Source organism: Clinocottus analis, unplaced genomic scaffold (genome assembly GCF_023055335.1).
Source record: "Clinocottus analis isolate CAN_PGR_092001 unplaced genomic scaffold, fCliAna1.0.p SCAF_23, whole genome shotgun sequence".
In the NCBI taxonomy this organism is placed as follows: domain Eukaryota; kingdom Metazoa; phylum Chordata; class Actinopteri; order Perciformes; family Cottidae; genus Clinocottus; species Clinocottus analis.
Genome location: NW_027175965.1, coordinates 222,705 through 244,189, shown reverse-complemented (window position 1 = coordinate 244,189; position 21,485 = coordinate 222,705). Strand labels below are relative to the sequence as shown.

At 41.4% G+C, this 21,485-nt stretch overlaps 2 protein-coding genes across 3 annotated transcripts in view; one reads left to right on the top strand and one right to left on the bottom strand.

Annotated features, from left to right (window-relative positions):
- fnbp1l (formin binding protein 1-like) overlaps positions 1-21,485 on the top strand; it is a 132,077-nt gene that overhangs the window by 84,116 nt on the left and 26,476 nt on the right. The gene's annotated exons all lie outside the window — the stretch shown is intronic.
- The window catches only part of bcar3 (BCAR3 adaptor protein, NSP family member), a 69,267-nt gene that overhangs the window by 42,782 nt on the left and 5,000 nt on the right, over positions 1-21,485 (bottom strand). Inside the window, exons 2-3 of one of the 2 annotated variants that reach the window (XM_068589732.1) lie at positions 14,946-15,100; positions 9,163-9,277 (exon numbers count right to left, since the gene is read on the bottom strand). In XM_068589732.1, coding sequence (XP_068445833.1) covers positions 9,163-9,277; positions 14,946-15,035 — 205 coding nt within the window. In that variant the 5' untranslated portion in view covers positions 15,036-15,100. The remainder of the gene's footprint in view (positions 1-9,162; positions 9,278-14,945; positions 15,101-21,485) is intronic. The other variant, XM_068589731.1, reaches the window with a different exon arrangement.

The following is a 21,485-nucleotide window of genomic DNA, read 5'->3' as shown; positions in this document are numbered from 1 at the left end:
TCCTCCTCCTCCTCCTCCTCCTCCTCCTCCTCCTCCTCCTCTGTGTTCCGTGCACAGCCTCATATTTCATTCCCCAAGTCTTTTTGTTTGGGACCTCTTCCACCAACACCACCAACTGCTCTGGTGCTTAGAGAAGATTTAGATGTGACCGAATGTTGCTAAATGCAGAGAGGAGATGGAACCCTTCACGCACGTGCACACACGCACGTGCACGCACACACACACACACACACACACACACACACACACACACACACACACACACACACACACACACACACAGACACACACGTGAAACATAAATCAGCTCGGCATCACAGTTTAAAATCCACTTTGAGTGTTCTTATACAAAAGCTTTCAAATATGGAGGGAACATTGGCAGGATTGATCGAATTTCATCTGGTGAAGTAGAAACATGACCATCTACTTATGTCATTGCGTCAGGTATGAGGTCATGTTGTGTGTGGGTGGGTGGGTGTGTGTGCGTGTTGACTGGACCTCAAGACAACACTCTCTCCTGTCTTTGTCCTCTTGTTCCTCTGTATTGTCTAGAGTTGATAACACCCAGACACGTGCACGTGCGTGTACGTGCACGTGTTTCCTTTCAGACAATACAAGGAGCCTGTCTACATGATCAGATGTCCCACATCGGACCGACACACACGGAGAGACGCTGCCACCAAAAATGTCGGCCCTTTTGATCTTCAAAAGTGTGAAGATGGAGAAAAGCTGGGGAAATGCATGAGGGTCGAAACTGTTAGGAGTAAAAGTTTACCGTCTGTTTAATTGTCAAGACACTCCTTCCTGCTTCACACTGTCACTGATCACAGCAGATAACTTGTCAAGTAAAATTTCATAAGCCACAAAAATGATCAACAAAACGGTTTAAGGTGTACATGGGGTGTTAAAACTAATCTTTTTTTAACAACATTTCTTATGCTAGTGGTTCGGATGTCAGGACTCAAATGGGTCATTAAATAAGCTAAGAGGCTGCAAATAATGTAAACAGAATCAGAATAAATAATGTGTATTACTGTATGTTGCACTATGTTTGTTCTGCACCTTTCACCGAGTCAAATTCCTTGAATGTTCATCGTACCTGGCGATAAACACAAAATAAAGATATCAGAATTCTGCTTCTGATATCTTTTATCAGTTCTTTTGTAAAAGTGAATTGTTAAAATGATTTGAGTACAACAATTGAAGGGAAATTACACTTCAGTTCAGTCATTAGCAAACAAGGTGGAAACTACTATGGTTGTATGTTTTAAAATCTAATTTAAGCATCTTTCCTTTCCACCGTACACTGTAAAGAAGAAGTCCACAAACTAAAACTATAGTCACTAAGAGAAGGCCATGAGGTCAAGGTGATCAAATGCTCAAAGACATAAATATGTCTTTGAGCTGCTCACAACAAGCAGCGGCACTGTGAGCGAGAAACAACGCTTGAATGTCAAAGCCGAGCTCAAAAGTTGCTCCTGGACTCCGGTACAAATAGAAGAACTCTTGAATTTCATATTTTCCCCCTGAGTCAATCTCAGTAGTATTTCACACGGGCTTGTGAAAGCTGTGGGCATCTTTGTGTGCGTGTGTGTGTGTGTGTGTGTGTGTGAGGGTGGTATTTCCAGGAAGATGTACAGTGAGTCAAGGAGGGTAATCTGTAATCATCTCCTGAATCACCTCAATGAAAAGGGGGGCCATGATGCGGCTGAGCAGAACTGTAGTCCTGGACGGATCTATGTCCTTGTGATAAAAGATCTTATCAAGTTGTTTGCCGAATATCAAAACCTTGTCTAAAAGCAGGCACATCCTCATCCTCACTTTCCAACCGTCTGATTCTAGCTCCACACCTGACTGTAATGTCTTTGGACACGATATTCTCTCAATGGGCAACCCATTTGTTCTGGTTGCATGCTCATAATCTGATGTAGCTTCATCTGGAAGGAAAATGTGTAGATTGTTGTTGTCTTGGGGTTATTTTGCTGGGGGATCATGCTATCGCCATTAGATTTATGATCATACATGAAAGAGCAGAGCAGGACGTCCCATTGTGATGCACAGCGGCCTTTCCTCTACTTAACACAGTATTTTTAGACGCTGTGTACAAATTAATTGCACTGCGCAGGAAGCCAACAATATTTGTGCTTGATCTCCAACTTAAGAGAAGTCTAAAGAGGAAAAGCATTACTTTACTACTTTGTTCAAAATGAGTTTGAAGAATGCCACATCCTTACAGCCACTTCCTGCACTTCCTGCTAATGTGAGTCCCTCAGGCCAAGCCACTCAGAGCACAGCATGTTGGCACAACGCCTCGCTGAGTCAGTCATTTACAAACACTGACCACCACTCCACATCAGGGCATCAGTGTTTCCCAAACCATTAAATAGATAGGTTTGGCTTCCCCACCTTCTTGAGATTCCACCTGCTCACATTTGGGTTTTTTTTCTGTCATTTTTGTTCCTTTCCGTGGAGATGTGTTGTTTCCCTGTAACTCCTCAGTATGAAGATATGAACCCTGCAAGGAACATTCTCATCCTCCCCCTCCACTCCCTTTTTCCTTTATATATCTGTGTGTATACACATTCTTGTGTTTCCATGAAACATGAGTGTTTCTGATCAGAAAAGGGTGAAGGGTAAATAGTTCAATGTTTTGACCACTCCTCATTCCTGTGGTTGTAGCCTCCGGCTGGGTCTTACAATAAATTAATAATTGGCCCGAATCTGTTCAGGTGGAATGACATCTGACATTTTGCAATCCTAACAGAGCATTGATTTATCATGGCTTACATGTTTGTCTTGTGGATTGTAATGTGTGTTGAGGTGGATGCATAACTTCCTATTGCAAAACAAGTTTACCTATGGGTACAAATAAAAGTAACCTGTCATGGTTTCTGAAGAAAACCATTGATTGAAGTTGACAGTTTAAATGAAACTCACGATGAAAGCTGCAGAATTTCACAGGAACAACTCTCATGATTCTCGGCAGCTTCTGCATAATATAGATCTGGAAAGGTTGCAAAATGCAGAGAGCGATTCTAAAGAAGTACTATAAAAACTGGGCTTTTACTCATGTAATAACTTTATTGTCTTTTAAAGGAACCATGAACAAAACCCATATACACAGCACATGGTCCCATTTATGTATTTATGATGTATCGCACCAAAATAGCTGAGCAAGTCTCCTCACTTGTGTGACGGTCCTCGCCAGGAAAAGGACAGCATCGATCATTCGTTCAATGCCTAAAACCACATATCTGACAGGACCTGTAAGAAGAGACGGCTGTCTCCCATAAAGCAATAGCTGGAGGTGAAGTTATGTTGCTATAATGATACAAAACGGTCATGTGAATTTTTGGAGGGCGCTGGATAACAATCTGTTTTGTCATTTAGAACGATTCCTTTTTTTCAAGCTTTTTTTTTTTTCAAGCAGAAAGATTGTGTTGAATGCTACTTTACTGACTTTCTACCCTTTTGCAGCGTTTACAGTTCTATATTAAGAACAAGGAAGGAACAGGCCAGACACGACTGACTGAAAGTTACTAAAGCTTTTTGTTTTGATCGCCTGCATACACACTCAGTTCATTAGGTGCAGCGAAACCCAAAGCAGTCGAACCCCATTTCCTTAACGAAGGTGGGCTGAATGACAGAAACACCTCACTGTACAACTCTATACACTTGAACTACACGACGATCACTAGGTCAAATCCACACCTCTACAACTGAACATTATAAGCATCACAACGTTAAGATTCATACCAGGACTTTTGCATTACACTGCATTAGTTTAAGCTCGGTGTACCGAATACACTGGCAACTAAATGTAGTTGAGGGAAATTTGTAATTTGGGTGTTTGGTTTATAAACTAAATAAACTGAATTCAATTCAATTGTTTATTATTACATAAACATGAAACAGATAAGAAGCAGAAATGCAGTGAAATGCCGAGTCAATGATTACAGTCAGTTGCTATTTCATCACATTTTAGCCAAGTATATAAAGACTTGCAACCGATGACTCAGCTTTACTTTTCTTGAAGTATTTCTGTTTTTTGGATGTTCCTATCTTGGATCAGCCTAATTCTGGGAACTGGATCGTCCCTGTTTTGACATAGGAGAGATAAGCGTTGGTGTTACTGACACACGCAGATAGACAGAGGAACATGTTTATAGTACACTTAGTCTTACCTCCAGGTCATGTTGATGACTTTATAACCTTCACAAGAGATTATCCTGGTGCAGCATGCACTCCTTGGCAGGATGCAACATCAATGATCTAATATGCAATGGTTGTGGATTTTTAAAAAATCTCTGCATTCCCAATTGAGGTGTGATCTGTTATTATGGATATCAGATCAATATCTTGTTCATCGTGAAGTAAAGAAAAAAGCCGGTTCTCATCAGGAATCTGACGTCAAAGTGAGTTTGGAGGAGAGAAAGACTCTCTGCGTTACTGGAGCAACTTGTGATGTGAGAAAACAGCTCAGGAGCAGTCTTAGTAAGATGACAGCTATGCAAGTGTGAAGTGTCATATGCTACTCCGAATTGAAAGCTGTTAAGTATTTTGTCCCTATGGCAACGCCACGGTCCAGCAAGGAAAACAAACAAACAAGTAAGCAAACAAACTATCTGCAAGAACACCTGCTCTCTCTCTCTCTCTCTCTCTCTCTCTCTCTCTCTCTCTCTCTCTCTCTCTCTCTCTCTCTCTCTCTCAGACACATATGAACAATGTCAAACTTGCGTCGAGCCGTGTTTAGCATGGCGTAGCATAGCAGAGGGCTGTCTGTCGTCCTCACTTCCTCCGCTCATAGAGTTCAAGAAGGGACACAACAGATCTGACCCTCGGACCAAACAGCTGCTATACGACTGCAGCTCAGCGAGGGCATTGATATGAAAACATGCAACATGGAAGTATTCATAAGAAGAGATGCTCTCATAACATTTATAAATAGCTCAATACTACTAATATTGTGTGGATATGATTTGGATGTGTATGGCTGCCTGGCTCAGGGTTAAACCAGTGAATTAATGCCATAGACCAGGGGTGTCAAACTCATTTTAGTGAAGGGGCCACATGTCGCCCATTGTGGGCTCAAGTGGGCCGGACAGTAAAATCACAGCATACAAACACGTAAATAACGACAAGATTTCTCTATGTTTAAATCATTGGTGAAGGTTTTTGGATGATAAACCCAATTTTAAGGTTTTTCAACGATTAACTAGAAACATAAAGACCAAAAATTCAGACATCAGCCCTCTGTTGATCTGCCTGGGCTCTCCTCTGCAGAGTCCCTCGCTTTGTGACACCACTTTCATGACGTGATCCATTTTTAACGACTTCCAATACAATAATATTGGTGCTCACATCAATTGTGACTGTGGAACAATGGTTTCTACGTCCATCTTCCAAGCGAATATTGTGAGGGAGGAGTCTGAACAAACAGTACGCTTGTTGTCACAACTTGTCCATCTGACGTGTGAAATGAATGTACTGTCTTTGGTGTGCAGGAAAAGATAAACTAATTTGTTCCAGAATCAGGTGTCTGATTAGATAAAACCCTCCATGCTAGATGTGTGTTATTATGCATGGTGTTCAAAATCACTGCTGCTTTCAGATGACAAGCAATCTAATAAACTGAGCAGTTGCACATGACAGTGCTGGTAAGAATCACCCATTAACATACTCGGGTGATATTAAATAATATTAGGTTCATCTACATACGTCCGAACTACATTTTGTCATTTGAATCAGGCAGAAAACTGCAGCTTAACATCAATGCCACTAAAAGCAGCAATAACCAGAAATACTTGCCCTATTTTCAACAAAGAATTACAAACAAGAACACAGCTATGGAGTTAATTAGTATCCACAGACCGGCCTCAGCACAACAGCAACAACTGTAACTAAACACACTGCAACGTGAAACTTAAAGGCCTCAAATATGTGAAATTTGAGCGTGCGCTCGATGCCTCCCATTTTACCATCTAATTGTTCTAATTGGAGCATCTCTTCCCTGCTGCATTTAAAGTCCTGCCAACGAGGAAAGTACCTGGCGCACACGCACACACGCACAGATTCATATTCTAGCCGCGTAATCCCATACTGTAGCCAACGAACATAAATATGATGAAACTAATATGTGCCTGGACGCTGTGTGTGAGTCTGCGTGCGTTTTATCCTGAAGGTGCTCTCACTGGAATGCTCTTATCTAGGACAAGTGTTGAGTTAGCATTTTTGGAGGATGCTGCATGCGTGTGTGTGTGTGTGAAGGATACCATTAGCTGAACAAATCTGGCCTTTGTGGTAATGATAGGGGTGGCAGGCTGCCAGGCAGACAGATAATACCACAGTAGCTGGTGACTGAGTGATTTCAACTAGAGGCTGTTTCACCTCAGCGGCGGAGCTCATCCTGCAGGTTGGGGCGACACTAGCGGCCACACAGATCTCAGGAATGTGACCGTGTGCGCTCCTCTGTGAAGTCCTCATCTCATGTGTCTTGTATGCCTTTGGCGGACATCACTGACTGTACATGTCACAGATCAATGGGATTTCTCATTTCTTGTTTTTTCTTCTCCTGTTGATTGACGTTTTTCGATTTTTAATGATCAAGGTAGTTTATCGCTCTGTCTCTACATAGCTTAATGTCTTTGCGACAAGACGATGTGACTCTTTGAATGTCAGTTGAATGCAAGGTAAGGTTTTTGTTCAATACACAGACTACAACTATCAGATCTGGACATTCAGTACATATACAGTCATGGTTGTCAGAGCATGAATCCAAATAGCTTGTGATCCAATGGCTCATCGAGCTCCACCAACATCATGCAGGTGATATTATTATTATTTTTATGTCTTTTTGCATGCATAAAGTCCACAGACTAGACACCCCGCACAAGGAAAGCGAGCCATCACTCACAAGCTAAACTTCGACTCCACGGTAACAAACTCAAACTCACTTTCAAGAAAGAAACGATACATAGGTCTATGAAGTAGACCGACTTGTTAGATGAGTTGCCAATGTTTGTAGAAGTACACCATGACACTTTCAGTTCGAGCCCGTTCTATTCATGCATTATATCTTATTATAACGTCATAGCGGCCATTTAATTACATTTTACAGTTATGGCTTGTTTGAAAATATATCACACCAGAACCCTTTTGACTCCTGTTCCTCTGGAGCCTGGCAGTATGCTGGAACTGGTTTATATTTCAAATGGGTTTGAGGTTTAGGTTTAGGTCGCCATGATCCGTTTCTTTAGTAAATCGACGGCTCCAGTGAAACATGGAATCGTGTTGATTTCATAGTCTCTGCAGGCTTTTCATCTTTCTTACAACGTGCATGTTTATAGACGCCATTCTTCAAACTGTTTCTTTTACCGTTTCATTTCTTCAATTCTAATTTCTGATTCCCCTGGCACTTTTATTGCCTCTTAATGCTGTTATAGTCCCTATACGAAGGAAATGACAAGCAACACAATTTCATTTGCACAAACTTCTTTTAAACACGCCGCTGTGAGTGAAACTGTTTAATGCTCACCACGTGTTGAGGTCTGCATTTATTTTTTAGAAGACACTCCAGATGGCTAGCAGGCTCCTGGGTTTACTATGAGATAGAAGGAGACTGTCTTTATAGTCCCTGCTTGCTTTACAACTCTAAACAATCTAGTTAGACAAGACAACTTGTCCACACTGTGGATGGAAGCAAATGTGGCACACTGATTAGGTCGCAAACTGCATATTTTGCCTGTGCAAACAAAAAATGCTGTTTGCTCGTATATTTATTTATGTCTGTAATGTGATGCGAGAACAGCTGCAGGGGTCAACAAGTCAAATGCTCCCTATTTAACTTCAGAAGATTCGCTGATATAATTCCTGCACTAACTTTGTGCATTAACTGGACTCAGACAGTCACCAAGACAACAGCTAGTTTTCACAGTATAATGCATGGGAAACTGGGCAAACAAAGCAGGCGGTCCTGCACAGACCGACACACACATCTCCATGCATACACACACACACACACACACACACACACACACACACACACACACACACACACACACACACACTCTCTCCTAGAAGTGATTAAACTCAGCGGGACTGCAGGCCTCAGCACTCTTCTACTTATTTACTGACAGCTTTGGACGTGTTCACATTTGTGTGCGAGTGTGTGTTTGTGTGTGTGTGCGTGTGTGTGTGACAAAGCATTGACTTCCACCAGACTAACCCCTCCTCTCCTCCACCTGACCCCCCAGGCACAAGCATGTCTTTACATGACACTAATGCTGTCTGTCTCAGTCTCTCTCCCTGTGTACCCAGAAGAGAAGACAAAAGTCAGACCCCTTGGCTGCCTGTCGTACCCTCACTCCTCTCCTCCTGTCTACCTTGGGCTGTGCTTAAGTAAAGGAAACAAAGTCCCTTTTGCTTACGTATGACGTCACAGTTCAGATGTCAGATTAAGCTCCTCTCCTCACCTTGTGTTCTGCAAAGCCACCGTATCTTGAACAGTCTTTTCTGTGACATCATGATGTCGTCAGCTCAGATGATATATATTTTTTTTATAAATAGGAGTGAGTAAGAATATTTTATGAGCTGGTTCACCCGGCTTTTTTAGATAGAATGCCTCCAGGACACCTTCCAAAAGTGAACGACTTTAGACGCATGTTGATCCCCAAAGTTTCCCTTCTTGGTATTTCGACAAGCGTGGAAGAGCGGGGCCTGGGAAAGCTGTGACCCTCGCAGCATTCCATCTCCGTAGCTGGTCACACTGCATTTTAACATCCGTTAAACCTAAAAGCAGTGGTTGCAATTACATAAAATGTTTACTACTCTGACTGCTGTCCTAAATCACAATGTGGCTTCTCAAACAACCACTCACAGTAGTCAGTATATCATCGCATTAGGCTCAGCATTAATTGATTCATTATTTGTTTTCGATGGCATTAGTTGTGCTTTGCCCATTTTACGGGCGAAGACTTGCTGGAATTTTTTTTTAGTAAAAGCAATTTTCAGTGTGGTTTAGAAATGTGCTAAACAAGCAGAAAATACATCCCCAACAATGATCATGCGACAATATGCAGCCAGAACCAACAACCTGATGGAACAGATAAGGAAAGATAATGTTTGGTCAACTGTGTGTGTGTGTGTGTGTGTGTGTGAGACTACCTCTCCTCCTGTCTCGCTCCTGGAGGAGGCGTAGAGAAGTGAGTAGATGGAGGCGGTGGAGGTGATTGTGGACTCCGAGCTCCAAGAGGTCATATTCAGAGAGGTGGAGCAGGTCCTGGAAAACACACAAACTTAAAGTTAATGTTAAAGTGATGGTGTTTTCATTCTCAAAGTCTGGATCGGGACCATCAGAAGGGTCACATGAGGTTTTATTTTGGTCACTGCACACATTTGTTGAATTTCTTCTATTGTTTATTTTAGTTAACACTTGTTAATGTGCAGTATGCCTTCGAGCCAATGAGGGAGCATTAATGTTTCTTTTGTTTGAATAATTGCAGCGTACTGATAACATTGGATCTAATAATTGTTTCACTAATGACAAAGTAGTTTTCTTGCCTAAGCCTGACCCAGCTGTTTTTGAAGTCAGAGGTTTATTTTGAAAAGACTGTACAAACAGAAATTGACACATGTTGCTGGGCATTTGTTGAAAAACGCACAAACCTGTGCACTGATTGACAACAACCACATTTACAGGGTCATTCCTCCCGTCTGAAAGAAGTATGGAATGCAGGCAAACAGTCATAAGACACAGTGCTACACCTTCTGCACTAGTTTAGGCACAGATTAAACTATAGACTTTACTGTTTGTTCCTTCATTCACATTGCATCCTCAACACACATTAACAAGAGTAGGATAAGCCGATTGGCAAGAAGGGGTTTCATTTTTGACAAAAAATGCAATCATTTAAGTAAATACATTACATCATAAGCTCTGAACAACAGCAACAATAAATGGTTCCATTTCTTTTGTGTAAAGAAGGACAAGTATTTTCTGAAAACGTTCACAATTATTGAACAATCGATTTGCAGAACCGATGATGACGTCTGTTCTCACTTGTCCTCGCAGGTTTTTGTATTTCTCGACATGTTGAGTCTGATAGTGGCGTTGAATATTATACTACCATACTCACTGCAAGAGGCAATAAACACAACAATCAAACTGGCTTCCCATTTACCTCTGCGGAAAAAAAAGGAATTGGTCCATTTTTATTTGGGAAAACGTTTTCTAGCAGCAGCTTCTGCACGAGAATAAGCTTGCGCTTGACAGTGCAGTTACACACAGCCTCTAGGTAAGCACGTATGTTTTATAATAGCGTATCCAGCATTGGACATGCTGCTCTCATCAGGACAGAACAACCCCTAGTGGACAAGTAGGAAAAGCAGTCAATTTTATTGAAACATTTTAATGAATCACTTCTCTGCAATTTTTACTTTTCATCCAGTCGGGAAAATGGACTGGTTAGCGGGCGGGCCCTCGGGCTGCATGTCTGACACCCCTGTGTTAGAGGTTAAACTGTTGACTCCTGCTATGTGTGAGGTGTCGCAACCCACTCAAAGGACACCCGCTGGCCAATCACAAACAAGCAGGGAGGTTGAACCTTTAACACACAGCTAAGATAAAAAATATTCATGCAATATCCAGAACATGAGGACTAACAACTGACTTAGAGTTCAATAAACAGAGAACTGTTTTGCAGGAGGTGCTTGGTAGAGGATATGTAACACGCTGTGTGTCTAGACAGGTTGGTGAGACCACTGGTGACCTCCTGTCTTCCAAAAGTGTGTCATCTCCTCCCCTCCTCATTCTGCTCCTGTCATTATAGCGTTGTCTTAAACACAAACACTCAAAAACACACACACACACCCTGCCTCACTTTAACCCTAACTATGGTATTAACGTGAACGACCCTCAAATAGCCACAAAGTCTTTGAACCAGAACTCAACCATGTACAGTAATGGAACTACATACACACACACACACACACACACACACACACACACACACACACACACACACACACACACACACACACACACAGGCAGGCAGGCAGGCAGGCACACACACACACACACACATGCACACACATGTAAATGACACCCACTGTGCCATCACAGGACTCTCCCAGCTCAAACCCTTGTTTTGGTTTCTCAACAATACGACCATTCTCTGAGTTCATCACAAACACAAGCTCTATTTAGACTACACAGGGCAAACCCATGAATATAAACACACACACACACGCGCACAATCTCTCTCAGAAACAGTGCACAACCAATTGACACTCACTCTTAGTCACAAACAGCAAGTTAGAAGTTACACACGCATCCACAGCCGTGACCACATACCCGCATACCGAAGTAGCCAGTAGCACACACACACACACACATACACACACACACACACACACACACACACACACACACACACGGTCAATGTAGTTAATGTGTAGCAACAGCTCTGGAATTACATGTTAGTAGCTTAAAGAAGACCTTACATTAGTTCAGCTGATTTTAACACGCGTAATACACATAAACACACACACAAACACACTTTGATGCTCATTGTGTGTGTGTGTGTGTGTGTGTGTGACACGGCTGGCATATCACAAGCCTAATCTATCTCAAAATCTATCTCCCCTCCCTGGTCGTCTCCCTCTGTGTGCAGCAGCAACTTGACATGTTTTCTTTTTCGCGTTCTTCTCCAGAACAACAGTATGGTCTCTCATACCAGTCCTAATAGAGAGTTGATGTAGCAGTTGTGAATGTTGGTTTTGCCCCTCGTGAATGTTGTTGCAGCGATGAAACAGCAGAGCAGTGTGGTACAGACAGAGCTGCGCCATAAATCAAAATATCTGATGTTAAAATGAATCAAATGAGGCCGTGAATGTGGTTCTGCAGCTCTGCAGAGCGTGAACACCGTCTTTGTTCACACCGTCTTTGTTCACACTGTCTTTGTTCACACCGTCTTTGTTCGCACTGCCGTTAACCAAACAGCGGGTAGTTCAGGGAAAGTCACATTCCCTCCAGGTATGCGAACCATGTTCCCGTGTTGGAGATGAGCGCGAACCATTCTATCGTTCCATGAAGTTACATATTGAAACATGTAAAGTTGGCTCACAGTTTTCTTGGCTCATCAGAGGTGCACCTGAAAATGTTGTAGCTCACAGGCATAAACGTAAATACTGTGCATTATACTGAGAAAAACAAGTTTGCAGATGCTCTTTGGACACTTCACGTTCATGAAGCTGACACCAGTGTGGAGGATGTTGGCTGAGTTTGTTTTGTTTTAATAACTATCAGCATGAATGCCTCGGAGCCACTGAGCTGGATATTGTTATTATAACTTTTTGAGATGTGTTAGCAAACATGTCACATTAATCTTGACTGCAATAACAGGGAGAAGAAAGTCCTGGCAGATAAAATATTAATAATGCCACATAATGCATCCATCAATTAAGATCCTTTTCATACACTTTAGGATCAAACAATGATACCAACTGATATTTCTGGCTGTTTAGGGGAACTGGATGAATTTCATAAATTTAACACTCACCTGGTCTAAAGTGCTTGTAATTCGATACAGGTATTATGATATACCTGTGCTACATTCTGGCTCCACATTTTGACTATATTCATAGAGATACATGAATGAAATTAGGTTATTGTATATCTTTATTAACAACTTATAGCCTAAACTGAAATAAAAGGGGAGCCATTACTCTGCAGCTGAACAGTTCCATCATTACCGTTACCCTTTTCCTTTTCAGGAGAAACACTTTGAATCAGACTGTGAATGAATCAAAGGATGTTCTCCGCACGATCGACTTTGACAGAGTGAATGTGACATTGTCTGCATTTAAAAACCTCAATTTAAAACAACAGTTTAGGGTTGTCCGAGTGTACAACACCAGGCTGTCTGCTACGTGGATTATGTGAAGCATCTGATAAAATCATCATCATCATCATCATCATCATCACGTGTAGAAATATAACATCAAATAGCATTTAAGAATGGCCCGACAGAGCGGCAATCGTTTTAGATAGAACCTTCTAATTCTGTGCATAAATCACTAAGTACATGATGTTTTGTGGAGACGCCGCGGTGCGCCACACTCTCTGCCCTTTCCAGTCACCTCGCCGCTACAGACAGCTGATGGCATTCAGTCTCAAGCGGTTTCACTGGTTCAGATGGGGGAAGGAGGGGCGTTTAAGAAATACATCCAGAGGTCGGGACCTCGATGACCTCATAGCTGGCTTCGGCCATGATGATCACACCAGAAGCGCATATCTGCTCCTCGGTCGGCTCTTCTCTATTTCTCTCTGTGCGTGTGCGACAGAAGATAATGCGAAACGTTATTTGAGAAGTTTGCTCCCAGTACTTCAGTCCTCCCAAGGACATTTGTTGGGACGTGTCTCTGCCGTTCATTTGCAAACATACGCCCCTAGGCAAGTTATCCTTTTGACCAATGTCATTTCTCTCAGTGAACAGTGACATTTACTGATTGAATTTGTAGATTTAGACTCAGATAATCTAACTTTGAGAGAATATCTCACACAGAAACTTCAATCCAAACTCCATGATGGTGAAACCAGACTGAAACAACAGTCTGTATCTCCTTCCTCCTCATTTGTCTTAAGGTTTTTCTCCATTATGCCTTCACTAATTACACCAATGCATTCTGGGTATACATTAGCAGGAGGTAATGGAATAATTCATGTTATTGGCTAATCAATCTCATCTCCTAGCCAATGACTGTGCAGTGTTGAGATCGAAGTAAGCCAATGGTTGGATGTAAAAACAGCCCCCCCCCCCATCACTGTGCATCTAGTCTATTAGGCCGGTGATGAAGTTTTATTGGGCCGCTGTATTAAGCTGAAGTGGGAAACACTCTGAACGACAACAGTTGGCATTCCTATACAACATTTACTGAAACCCCCCTATAAAAAGACATGTTTACTGTCTGACCATTCAGATAGCGACAGCTTTATGTGCTGACTCTCAAAAAAAAGCCATTTGTTTGACATTCTTCCTGCTATGCCTCAAGTCTTATTGCCTTAATCTTCCTTTTCTGGGTTTCACAGATTATAAAAACGTAGATCTGCTCTTTACCCCTGTTGGTAGTGCGCACAATTGTATAATTATCAACTACAATTTTGCAAAAAGTATGTTTCCTCTTGACCCTACTTATCAATATGAGCGCACTGTGAACAATCTTTGGGATGTGTTTGGGTATTGCCCAGGTTTCCTTAATCGGAAAACATGGCAGCAGTTCTGGAAATGTCAAATTTCAACCGGCAAATTAGTTTCCAGATAAAGATAATGAAACATGATTCATGCATGTTCTGAATTGTGCTTCATTTTAGACCTACAATGAGTTGTTACAGTAATTATTTGTAATTTCTTGTACTGTCCCCCACTGAGGGATTAATAAAGGATTATCTTTCCTGAGAAGCAAACCCGACACAAAGGTCTTTTACCTGTAACCCTTTAGAGATGAGGTCTGGGCTGATGGTGAAGTGTATTGAAGTGTACTACAACTCCTGTGTATTCCTCACCTCTAGTTGTCCAGCTTTGTTGGCCTTGATCTTTGCTGTTATGTCTATTTCTGTGCACATTACATAAAGAGCATGCAAATTTGCTGAATTCAAACCCAGAGAAATTCCCACCAAAGCTGACTGAGGCCCTCAGTTTAAAAAGGCGGGCAGTCTTTTATAGTGTCTCATAACTATTGTGGAAATGATTACTATTTTTAACAATCTACATTAAATACCTGCAACCAGTTTACAATGGTTTAAGTAGGTTTTTGTTAACCTTGTTGGCATGTTTGGTCTACTGCTGCCTCAAGAGGAAAGCCTGCTTTCAGACATTATTTACTAAACATTTTAAAGGAATAACTACTTCCTTAGACATTGCAGGTTTGTTGGTGTGTTCATGTATTACCTCTACGCCGTCATATTCCAGCTCCAGCGCAGGGCAGTATTGTGGCAGCCCCAGCTGGCTCAGCCATCGAGAGATGGACTGGTGCTTCATTGTGACACGTGTACGCCCACGCCGGCATGCACAGAGGTGCACATACAATCTGCACACTCACACACCTGAAACACAGAGGAAAAAAAGAAGATCAATTTACTTTATGTGGCTGATTGTCATTGAAATCAAGTAAACACAATTAGAAATTGATGCCAAAGCTACAAATTGTGAAACCTTTATTATTTAATCTCACACAGTGGTAGATTCAATGGTTTGTGCAATTGATGCATGGAATCTATAATTCCAAAAATGAAAGCCAAATAAATGACTCATATTCTCTCTGCTAAGTGTCCTTTCACTTGTAATGGCTCTGGAATCTGCAAGTTTACTTTGAGTTGGTTTTTGGAAAGTACAACAAGACGTGAATGATGCTCACAAGCTTTTAGGGGGGTCTGGGACTGTAAGCACAGACAAGATGTGGGAGGTTTCACTGAAAACATCCAAGCCATTTACAGACATTAGCCAGTTACAGACATTAACTGATACTTCACACACTGTACTCCTCCCATAGTACTGCAGACTGCACACATATCTGTAAAACATGAAGTATTTATTGATTCAATTCTGAAACGTGAGTTTGTGAGTCTGTTTTTTTTTTACATTTCTGCTCTGAATTTGAGCAGCAAATAACTTGTGCCAATGAAAAACAAGATGAGGGCGGCGTTTTTTGTACAGAATTCACAATTCTTGACAAAAGTGTATTTGGTATGGGCCACGTTTATCCACAGTTGTCTGTGTGTGAGTACATGTGCGCCTCTACAAGATATGTGCCTTTAATTTTCACTGCAATGCAGCTCTGCAGCCAAGTCTTGTTCTTTATCAGTCTTATGGGCGATTAGCAGAAACACTACAGACAACACCCAAGGGTGCTGATGTCTCAGTCTCAACAGAAGGCTGATACTGAGACTGAGAATCAAACTCTGCTGCCAATCAAGATACAGCCACGAAACAAAAAAAAAACTGAATGTACAGCAACAACACAGGAATTGGATACCGGTAATAAGAGCTGCTATCAGCCTAACACTTCTGATAATTACAACCACAAATCTTGTTTTTTACCAAGAAGCCATGTAACTACAGCAACATACTGTACGTAATGACAAAGTGTTGAAATATTCATGTTGAAGCTTTATATACCGAACAAAATCCGCTGACTTTAAACTGGCTCCATTTAGAAGGATCCTGTTAGTGTCTTAAGTTGGCAGGAAACCCATCCACAGTGTGTTTGCAGACAGAGACGAGAGGAGGACAGAAACAGAGAGGAAAATGTGCTGATCAAGTGTTTTTGCCCAGTTCCCAAGCCCAGTCCTTCATTATTGGGAATCTGACAAATATGATTCTCTCCCAACGAATCTAAGTGCATGCGTCATTTTGTATCAAGGCAATGGTCGTAGATTGGGACATTTTCTAATAAATTAATTCAGATTTTGTTTTCACAATGTGTACTGTATGTCTGTTTTTAATGCAGCAAATGAAATACCTGATGAACTACAGTTCTTCATTACACCGAAGCAAAAATCATATAAAATGCAATAGTGCCATAAATCACTTCTTCGCATTGCTTTTTAACATTGCACACAATGAACTAGTACGACTAGATACATTAAAGGGATGACAGTACACACATTATCTGAAGGTACATATTCATGTAATAATTCATTCTTACACACCACGCTCCCAACTGTCACAAGCCGCTTGCATGCAATAACAATGCCGTAAAACAAAACCTCTTTGCATTTTAGATTATTTTCACCCTCCAGAAAGGTGAAGCTGTATAATGTTGTTCCGGATCAATAGAAAACAAACGTATATATAAATAAAATGTATTCTCTGCTGTACATACTGAGTACCTGTGTGTTAGCATCATTGCTTGTGTGTTGTCATTATGTCCTTTGTGTCATGTGTTAAGTGAGTTAAGCTTAGCACACATGCATGTTGGGGGTTGTGGTGTCATTATGTTTTATGCGCGTGTGTGTGTGTGTGTGTGTGTGTGTGTGTGTGTGTGTGTGTGTGTATGTGGTAAAGACCTAAAAACCTTGTCAGGCAAAGAGGCGTTCAATAAGGACATGCAGTAACCCGCCTATCCCACCCAATCAGATTAAGTGATGTCACAGACTGCCACCAAAGGTTGTTAGACCCTAGGATATATCTCCAGTTACACACACACACACACACACACACACACACACACACACACACACACACACACACACACACACACACACCAGCCCCCTCTTTCAGTCATGTCAATCTGATCTAGGAGTGTGTTATCATGAGGGAAGAGGAGTCGTTCATACAGTATATGGACTTCTGTCACTGTTAAGCACATTTTCCAGTTCAACCTAATGGAGGAATGGAGGTCCTTCAGGAGGATAAACCACCTCTTTGTCCCAGCAGCAATGAGCTTATTCACAGTAGCATACTGTATACAGCAGCAGGCATCAGGAAGAGCATGCTTCATCATTCATGTCTGCACTCTGACGTGATGTCAATGTCAGCTTGGTAAACCCAAATATTCACGATGATTTCCAGCAGAATTTCCTTTTCTGGAAGCTGGACAGTAGATAAATGATACAACTGGGAATTGATTGACATTTACAGTATAATATATTTACTTCAAACAGGTGATAATCTACATTAGAACTCAATGACAGATCTACGTTTGTTTTTTAGCACTCTCGTTAACTTCACTTCCAGTTACCTCCCTTTGTCATGTGAACCCAGAGTTGCACAATGACTAGAAGTGGCCAATATAGATAATGGCAACAGCCTCTGTTTTGGTGAAATTTTGTTTTACAAAGTTCATTATTTTAGCGTAACTAATAACCAGACAGATAAATCTAATCAAGCTGAATTGAGCACTTTCTGTAAGACACTATTTCTACATTACTCTGCTATGTGTAAAACAAGGCTCTCTAAGCTCTATGACTTCTACCTTAAATGTTATAAATTGACTTGTGGAGACACACTATGTCCTGGTTGTTTGTGTGTGTGTCACTTCATAGTAAAAGCAGTGATAGTCATGGGTAGTGTGTCAAGAACACTATAGGTCAGACACACATGTCTGAAAATGCATGCACGAAGAGTATCGACATTATTGGCTCTTTCATTATTTTATGGCAGACACACATTATGCTGATGTTGCAAATATGCACACTAACATACCTCTGCTTCATCTCTTAATGCCCAGTTCATTAACGTAATTATTCTTCCTACAAGCTACTGGAGGTCATTTTGATGGATGACCACTGTAACATGCCATGTAATAAACTGCTGTTGCACCATACTTACAATGACAGATCGTCAAATTAGTAATCAAAGACACTTACAAATATTTTTTCTGTCAAATCAGTCAATACCTTTATATTGTTGAATATATCTACAATTGCATTATTTCTTTTCATAATTCTAATTAAAAAATATCTGAAAATGTCTTTTTTGAGCCATAATGCATATATTGTGAATATCTGTCATGTTATTTTTATGATACTGGTAGCAGCTTCTAAGCTTCATTCGGGGGAAACCACGAACACATCGACATCTGCCCTTTCTGCCTCTTTTACCCCATCGGTAGAAACCTCACAAACCAGTAAAAGTGAGCCCTCTGTGTGAAGTTTAAGAGAAAGTACATTTAGTCATCTCTAACTGCTGCCAAATTGCCTCGTTTCCCTTTTTATTTATTTTTTTAAAGGACTATCACAGAGGGAAAAGGGTCTAAAAACGGTGCCCTCCATATTATTACCGTAAAAATGTGTCTCAAGTTTTACAGTCTGAACCACTGGGTTCGTTGAGCTGGTGCAGCAGGAGATGCTAATGAAACCTGCGTTGGCCACGCCCAGTCTGTCTCCGCCTCTGGCCCAGTCTACTGCACACTGATAGCGGGGCCTCTCACGGCATCTTTCAGCCAGATGATCCGTGTCGCTGCTCAGGAGGCTATTACACCCTATTGAACAGCTGGATGTCATTTTGAAGTGTTGAGGCTTTTCTCCTGATATTGTGAGCGGCTCATCTCGTAAAACTTCCAAAAGGGCTCCACATGGATAGTCGAAAACTGTTGAAAGATCAGAGAACCTTTTCCAGACAAACAAATACATTTGAAGACTTGAGGGTAGAAGAGGGAAAGCATGTTTAAAAGAGTTAGACGTGACTTGCTTGCTTGGAGGGAAAAAAAGGAAAACTTAACAAAATATGTTAACTTAACATATTTTGCATGTACTTTGGGGAGATCAGGGTTCCTTTTCTGGACTAAAAACAAACACCGGTTGTTGTCATGAGAGGCAACTCAGTAGGGATGCCACCGACTGGCCAAAGAGAAAGGCTTCATCATGTGTAACTCACATCTTTTCTGTTTACAATGGATTAGACATGCTCGTACACATTACCAGCAGTGCTGACAGCACAAGGGAGAAGAGAAGAGGTCAGCGCTGATGAGTAGAAAGACCTGAGCACTGAGGAGGAGCATTCCCAGTTGATCCAGAGAACAAGATCCCCATACGGAAAACTGAACCCGTATACTCTCGTCCCTTGGGGGTTCTTCTTCCTTTCCGGTCCAATCCAACTTCCTCTGCCTGTTAGTTTGACCTCATCTTTTTTCCCATGACCACATTTCTCTGGAGCACGGTCACAGTGCCCATTGTAAAATAGAATATAAATAAATTGACCTATCCCAGCATCCCACTCACCGAATGATCCAAACAGGCCTGGCTATTCGACAAAGACTCAACAAATACCAACGTAACTATGGCAAATATCATACTCATTGTCCGGAGCAGCCATGACAGCATTAGAGGACAATTTTCCATCTTGCTCATTCACTCTCGAATGTCTGTAATGGCTGCCTTCTATAGTCCAAGGGTGTCCGTTTTGCCAATCACATTAGACTGACACAATCCAACCAATTGAATTAAGCCGCAAAAATAACATCAGCATCACCACCAAGGCAATTCCAGCTCCTGTTATTGAGCCGGTGAGCTCAATGTTTTCTTATTTCAAATGAAGGATGCCACGAAGAGAAGATGAGACATTTGTTGCTGCCCACTGTGCAAATAATTGCAGGTAGGTTGGTTTACCATGTGTCCTATGACTAAAAAGGCCACATGACAATAAGCAAACTCACCCCAGCTGGAATACAACCGAGGCCAGTGCAACCAACAAAGTTCAGTTCATCTGTCTTATTCAAGACATGCCATACGTACACAATTAAACAAGCAAAGCACAAACTGTAGCTGGCAACATGTGAATAATTCCATCACAAATAGCATGTTGTAGCTATTAGGGCTAGACTGTTGGAGTTTAATATCATTATATTCACATTCTTGTGATCATCTTCCCTTCAACAAATGTAAAAACAAAAAGGGGGGAACAAATTCCTTAGATTTGAATTACAATTTGCTTGAATTCATTAAAACCTTTGGATAATAAAAACAAGTTAGAATATCACCAGGACAAGACCACAGGTTGATAAATTACTTCATTATATTGAAACGTTGCCAAGTTGTAGTCAGTGAGTACTTTTTAAAGTAAGATCTCAAGTCTTATCGTCAACCATCACTGACTCTTAATTCAAGAGAAGAAAAAGAATACTTGACACACAGTTTAACCTGGCAAAACTCATAAAAAACAAAGTATATCACCACACTGACCTGATCCAACAAGACCTATAGCTGTTCAGTATTTCTCTGTGCTCTGGATATGAGAAGCTCCATGATCTTCCCCGAACTACGTCCAAAGTGTGAACGTAAACATTCGACAGAGGTGGAGTATCATTTTATTTGTGTGTGCTTGCCTTGAGAACGTGTCTGAAGCTGCCTGGTAGTGTTTCCCTGTAGGTTTCAGTAGCAATACGCAGCTGGAATATGACAGAGGATCACATGTCAGTGAGGATCAGGTTGAATAACTCGGAGGCAGTAATCTTAGGGCTGGTTAAAAACATCTCACATTCGCTTTCCTTTTATCTAATACTCTAAACTTGTGTTCTTTGTTTCCTCACATGTTCTCTCATCTTTTTTTCCGTCTTTTTCCTTTATGGTTTCCATATTCTCTTCCTCCATCTTCCCTTTGTATGGCCATCCTTTTCTTACACACACACACACACACACACACACACACACACACACAGGTGCATATCATCAGCATGGCTGGGCTTGCAGCTAAGTAGCCACACAGCAGCGAACATCTTATTTGTGTGAAATGCAAGATGACTTTCACTGTGTGCGCTTCCAGCAGAGCGACTATTATCCCACCGCACCACGATACCAGCGGTTTGCACTTGGTGTGGGTTTGTGCCTCCAGGAGGTTTGCGTTTCATTTAAAATCGTTCTCTGATCACTGATTCCAGTGTTCCCAGGGGCTACTTTTCTCTGCTTTATTGGGTATTTAAATACAAGTGTCACTGTATTTCTTTTACAAGCCCCGAGGGTAACAGGGAACTACTTTGGCAGTGTAATTTAA